The 6,000-nt window shown below is 43.6% G+C and overlaps 1 protein-coding gene across 2 annotated transcripts in view; it reads right to left on the bottom strand.

The window, feature by feature from the left end:
* Positions 1-6,000, bottom strand: part of AKAP1 (A-kinase anchoring protein 1) — a 22,869-nt gene continuing 16,869 nt past the window's right edge. For both annotated transcript variants that reach the window (XM_085521659.1, XM_015881102.2), the window contains exons 5-11: positions 5,724-5,851; positions 4,793-4,970; positions 4,292-4,442; positions 3,599-3,666; positions 2,087-2,160; positions 1,235-1,300; positions 1-1,119 (exon numbers count right to left, since the gene is read on the bottom strand). In XM_085521659.1, the coding sequence (XP_085377785.1) occupies positions 1,057-1,119; positions 1,235-1,300; positions 2,087-2,160; positions 3,599-3,666; positions 4,292-4,442; positions 4,793-4,970; positions 5,724-5,851 (728 nt within the window). In that variant the 3' untranslated portion in view covers positions 1-1,056. The remainder of the gene's footprint in view (positions 1,120-1,234; positions 1,301-2,086; positions 2,161-3,598; positions 3,667-4,291; positions 4,443-4,792; positions 4,971-5,723; positions 5,852-6,000) is intronic.

Raw genomic sequence — 6,000 nt, 5'->3', positions numbered from 1 at the left:
TCAAATGGGTACTTCTTTCTTTTTTCTCTTTTTTAAACAGGTCTGTACAGAAACATAGCAAAGAATGCAGTGATCACAGCTCAAACCAGACAGCAACCTACGGGAATGCTAATCCTGTGGACAGTACAGCAGAAACACTCCCATCTCCAGATGCTCCAAATACATCGGCTACCCTAATGCACTCCAAACCAGTTCTACCTACAAAGGACATTTTGGTGTGAAAAAGTTTCTGTAAAGTTCCCTTTGTTTCCAGTGTTTTTCTTGTACAAAATATTACAATGTTTTTAATATATATTTACAGACTTGCACAGCTAGAAAAAATACAAATTACAATTAGGCTTGGCAATCGGTTCTTTTCTTTAAATACATAATATTTCAGAGCAAAATTGTAGTGGTAATGTATCCTGCTCTTCAAGCGCTTCTTCCTTAAGCTTATCAAGCATAAAAAGCACGATCGCAGTGAGACGTGTCACAGTATGTGCAACAAATGCAGCTCATCAACCTCCTGGCATCAAGAAGATAAAAGATGAACGCAATTTATGCACGTTAGTGGCACCATATAGAAAACTCCGTAACTGAACATTAAATTCCTGAATAACATTCATTAACTGCACAGGCAGAGCCTGCTTAAAGAATAAAAAGGACAGCAACTGTAACTTCCAGGAAAAGCAGACACCAACTTCATGGGCACTACACATCTCCAACTCAAATGTAGCCACAGCCAACATTCCAGGGGCATTTGGTAGCTTCAAGCAAGCCCCAGGATTTGAAAGGCTTTTGCCTTTTAAGTAGAGGCCAGGGAGAATTTTTTGCCTTAAAGCTACAGTATCTCTCATTATGGCTTTTAACACCCTGCCTTTCACTGAGATGAGGTATGTGTTTCTAGTGAAATGGTAACAGTTGAGCAAAACAGTTTTCAATGGACCACAAAACTCTGCAGGCAGGTGTAAACAGATCTTCCGTAAGAGGTTGCCAAACCGAATTGTAACAGTGCAAAACAGGATTATTTTTTTTTTTCCCTGTTAGGAAAATGTTGTCGAGGCATCCAGGACACCACTAGTAGTTGTCAACCCACTGAGCAAATCCTCTTTCCACAAGAGTTCTGTTTATTGACACCACCTGAAGAAAGAGGAAAAAAAGAATGAAAAAACCACTAACAAGAAAGGCCACGTTCCAAATCAGCACTGTGATGAATCAGAACTGAAACATGTTAAACAACAGCATGGCAGCATACCTCATCTCCCATCATACTCCACAGCTGTATCAGTGGCAGACCTGTTGCACTGTCATAATTCGTGACCTGGAAACAGAAAACAGCAATTTGGTCTCATTCATTATAGGTGCAGAGCTGGTGTAATTCACTGCATGGTACTCAGTTCCTCAACTCACATGCTAGATCAGGGGAATCAGCTGCTGCCACCACACAGCTCAGATAGTGCTGGCAAGTTTACTTTATTTGCTCAAATCTCTGCCCTGGCCAGAATTACTTATGCCTTTGGGCACTGTGTTAAGCCAAAGGAAGCTATAAAGCTATCACAAACACTATCAGGCTTCCCACTCATCTCATTTCAATTAATTTACACTGATAGTTACAGCCACTATGAGAAGCACTTCAAAAGAGGTAAAGTCCCCTTCAGTAAGACCTAGCACCATGCACAGAAGCCTTTGAGCTCCATTAGAATCCCTTCTTCCACTAACCAGCCACAGGCCACATCTTTCTGTGGCAGGAACACTCCAGGCTGGCAGGGCAGCACAGTGCTTCACCTGAACAGTCCGCTTTGGCTCCATAAGCCCATTTATGTATCCATCCTCATCGTCTGCATCAGCTGACAAAAGGGATTCTTGCCCCTTTCTTTGCACAGCTCTTAGAGGCACACAGTCCCGTGCAGTGGTGATGCTATACAAGGTTGCTACACAAGCCTGTTCTCAGGAGCTTAGGCTTCTCAAAAAGAATCTTGCCCGGCAGCCAGGCTTACAGGTTCTAGACTTTCTGATTAACACACACACACACACTATACTAGGGTTAGAGAGGATAACAGTAGCAGTAAAATCATCAGCAAGTCTTTTCCAGACAGCTCTCATGTACCTGCGCCAGCAGTGCTGCCCCTCTGGTCATCTCACTAACAGCAGCATCAGCTTCTGATGAAAAGTGATCCTCATCTTTGGAAAGAAAAGAACAGGAGAAAACAAGTGAGATATTCACAGGCTTTAAAGTCCAGAAGGTACCATTAATCTAATATTGTCTGACCTCCCACATAAGTTAGGCCAGAGAGAATCCTCACCTATTGCTGCTGCAGGCATTTGCTGAAACCAGTCTATTAAGCAGGAGATCACAAGTATTATGCCTGCTGTGTTGCTGAAGGGAGAGGATGAACTGCTTTTCAAAGCCACTAGCTAACTTCACGTGAACATGAGTGGTTGAGGAATGAGGAAGCTTTAAAGACAGAAGTGTTCTTTTGCAGTACCTCTGCCATTAATATTTTGATCCTAAATGAAGTAAGCTCAGGAGCCTCAGGCCTTTCCTGACCCTGCAGCGTGCAATACTATAAAAAGAAGCTCTGAAACGTTTCTCCCACAGACTGGCTGCACTTGAATGGTGCCAAACACACTCTGCAAGCACTGGCAGCCCAAATCTCACAACCTGCACAGCTTATAGGGGTACTGCTGCTAACTGCACACACACGATGCAGCAGGAAACTCTCATGTCCCAGCCAATACAATTAAAATCCACTCCGTGAAGATGAGACAGGACATGGCTTCATTTTGGAAGAAAGTCATTCATTTCCTATCTATGGGTTACAAAATAGTTTCCTCTTTGTGTTCCCCACCTTGGGATGATCACCAGAAACAAAGGAATTCCCTGCACCTCCAGAATACCAAAGGAGGAAGATTTTCTCAGGGCATGTGCAAACCCCTCACATCTGCGAGCAGCAGCATAAACCCTGCCACCCATCTACAGCCTTGGCAGAACCTGCACAGGAGTCCTGCCAGCCACAAGTTCCAGAGATTAAAACCCTGCCCAATGTTGTACCCCTTCTGCACCCAGGGGGGCAGGATTTTAGACACCAGTACGGGAAACACTGCTAGCAAAGCCAGAGCCTGCCACCAGGGGGTGGGGAGAAACAACTGAAAACACAGCAAGCATTTCTAGGCAGCAACTGACATCAGGGCGCTTGGAGGCAGCCTTCTCAAGGCATAACGTGCACATCAGTCTTTTCAGCAGGAAAATATCTGGTATTTGTCTAGCAGACTGAAAACCAAGTTTGCATTTACAGTTACACTATGTCTGAATGCAGCAGAATCTTTACAGCTGCTTCAGCTACAACCTGCCAGTCCTGACACGCTGCTGTTCAGGAGAGTAATTCATTCTCACCCCTATACAGGAAAAAGCCTGGATATTTATTATCTTCCTCTTGAGTAAGACAGACTGTGTCATTCTAGCAGATCCAGAAGAATAAAATACAATTTTTCCAATCCCTAATCCACTTCAGAGGTTGCAATAGGAGGGATAAAGTTTAGACAATCAATTCTGGCACACAGCTGGTGCGCATTTAAACCCACAGGAGGAACACCAACAGTAGCTAAAGAGCTCCATTACCTGGAAGTGGCACCACATTGTCTAGTAAAACTTCTGCTCCTTGGAAAGGTAGTGTTACAAAATCAGACCTTAAGAAGAGAATCAGATCAAAATAAGAACATGGCTTCAAATTACTTCTGTATTCTTTAAAGTGACATTGCTTAATCAACTGCTCTAATAGGAACTCAGTTTATAAATGATAATGGAAAAAAACAACCAACCAAAAAACAAACTATTCCATCAACAACCTAACTAGAAGCAATAAACTGCCTGCTCAACAGGACAAGTCAGTTTGAGCTCCAAGCAAATATCAGCTCTACAACAGAGCCTATGCTTCTTACCTGCAAGCCATTGTCACTCTTTCTAAAACAATTAAGTATTTAACAGGCTTGTATGCAGCTCTCCCAGCCAATGGGGATGGAGAACACAGAAGCTGAATTTTAGTCCTACCTCATCTATTAATGGTACATTTGGGACTCTAGAAGGCATCCGTTTGGTAAGTTTCCAAGCTGAAGTGGCAGAAGTTGCGTGGCTTTTTTGAATGGAAGTGGAGACAAATTGCAAGGGTTTACCACGCACCCAAGAATTCCACAGCCCCACTGCTGGGACAAACCATTTAACCATCTCCCACTTCAGTATTTCAAACTATATGGATGCATTTTATGCCTACTGAAGCCAGATATTGCCTCAGGCTGTGGAAAAGAAACTACAGACCTGATTTGTCTGAGCGTGTCAATCTTTACTCTCTCGTATCCTCCATAGTCAACGTATCTGATCTCCACTTCACCGCTGTCTTTGAAGTAGCCAACAACTTGTGCCCGCCACCATGCCCCATCAAGGCCTGGAGCAGCACAGATGATACCAACTGCAAAGAACAAAATACAGAGAAGCTCAGCATTAATCGATTTCTAGAAAACAGCACTTCACACCTTACTGGTACTACGCAGTTATTTACTAAGAGTCAACAGCATTTCTTACATTGCTTTTATTTTCTTTCACACCTCTCACATTCCCAGGTGAGAGGGCCAGCAGGTGAGACCAGCAATATGCATTCTGCCACTAAATCTCAGCCACTATGATGCTGTTCTATGCAAATATCCACTTCTTTTTCAGCCTCTGGTCACTAGCAGCCAGATCTGCTGTCTCCAACAAGGAAAGCAAGTGCTAATTACTCTTTCCCTGTTATGCACTTCACATTAAGTCCAAGTCACTTACCTTCCACAGGTGTTGGCAGGGTTGGAATTCCAGGCTGAGAATAGCAGACATACATCTGCTGGTCCAGGCTACGCAAGACATGGAAGGTGGGGTGCGTATGCTGCTGTAGAAACATGTGTCCAGCATTGACTTGGTTAGCCACAACCACTTCTACAGTGACTCCATCTGGGAGCATCAACTACCACAGGAAGGAAAGAAATACTCATCAGCTTTTCCTGTCACATAAGCTTCAGTTGCATTTAGAAACACTGTTTAATTCCTTGTTCCACGAGCAACTCCTAAAGCTAACAGCCACTGGTGGGAGAAAACCAGCATTCCAGTAGCTGGCTTCCAAAGGCTGCTATGGATCAGAACCAGAAAGATATCCAGCATTACTCTACACTAAAGGAAATCAGATCTGAAGACAGGCCCATCTTGTGCACAAAGACTATCAGCACAGAGCAGCTGTAGGACTACACAAAAGATCAGAGAGAGTCAGCCATAATCGTAGGTCAAGTCATGCTGCACTATCAATGCTGTTCAACTCCCAAGGAAGCCTCGCCCACAGGATTTTCAATATCAAGGCAACCTCTACAGGGGCTAAGATTTGTCACTGAGGTAGTTTCAAAAGTTAGTGTGCCCTGCCTACCAGAGAGCTGCTGTGCTGGGCAACTTCCCAGAACACAAAGCATTACTCTGCTCAAAATACATCAAAAGTGCCTTTAACTTTATTAAATTCAGTCCTCCTGAACAAAGCTTGTCTTCACATCCATGGAGACAGTTATGTGCACAGTTACTGTACAGATTCTAGATGCCCAATGCAAGCAGCGTTTCTAAGCATCTTGCAGCAAGAGCAGCAAAAACAATTATTCAATGAAACACTAATGTGTAAGCATTCTCCAAATGCAATTAGGTACCATAATGCCACCAGAGCCAGCAAACCAGGGCTTACCCAGGAAGTTATAGGGAGGGAATGAAGTGCCAGCGATGGTGGAGGTGGAGCATAGACGTTGGTGAGACTCAGCTCTTTGAACTTCTTGCCAATAAGGCTCAGTGCTTTTTCCACATGATGCTGGGAACCTGGAAGACACAAGTCCAGCACAGAGTCTGTTGCACAGATATTCTAAGGACATACATGTAGCTGTATTGATTCATGTAGGATACAAAAAACTTCCTAGGCTACATCAACAATTTCTAGAACATTAAGACTGGCCATTAAATCTGATGCT

This window comes from Coturnix japonica, chromosome 22 (genome assembly GCF_054131305.1).
Source record: "Coturnix japonica strain WE chromosome 22, WE-NBRP24, whole genome shotgun sequence".
Taxonomy (NCBI): domain Eukaryota; kingdom Metazoa; phylum Chordata; class Aves; order Galliformes; family Phasianidae; genus Coturnix; species Coturnix japonica.
Note: the sequence above shows the minus strand (reverse complement) of the source record. Positions and strands in the feature narration are given on the sequence as shown.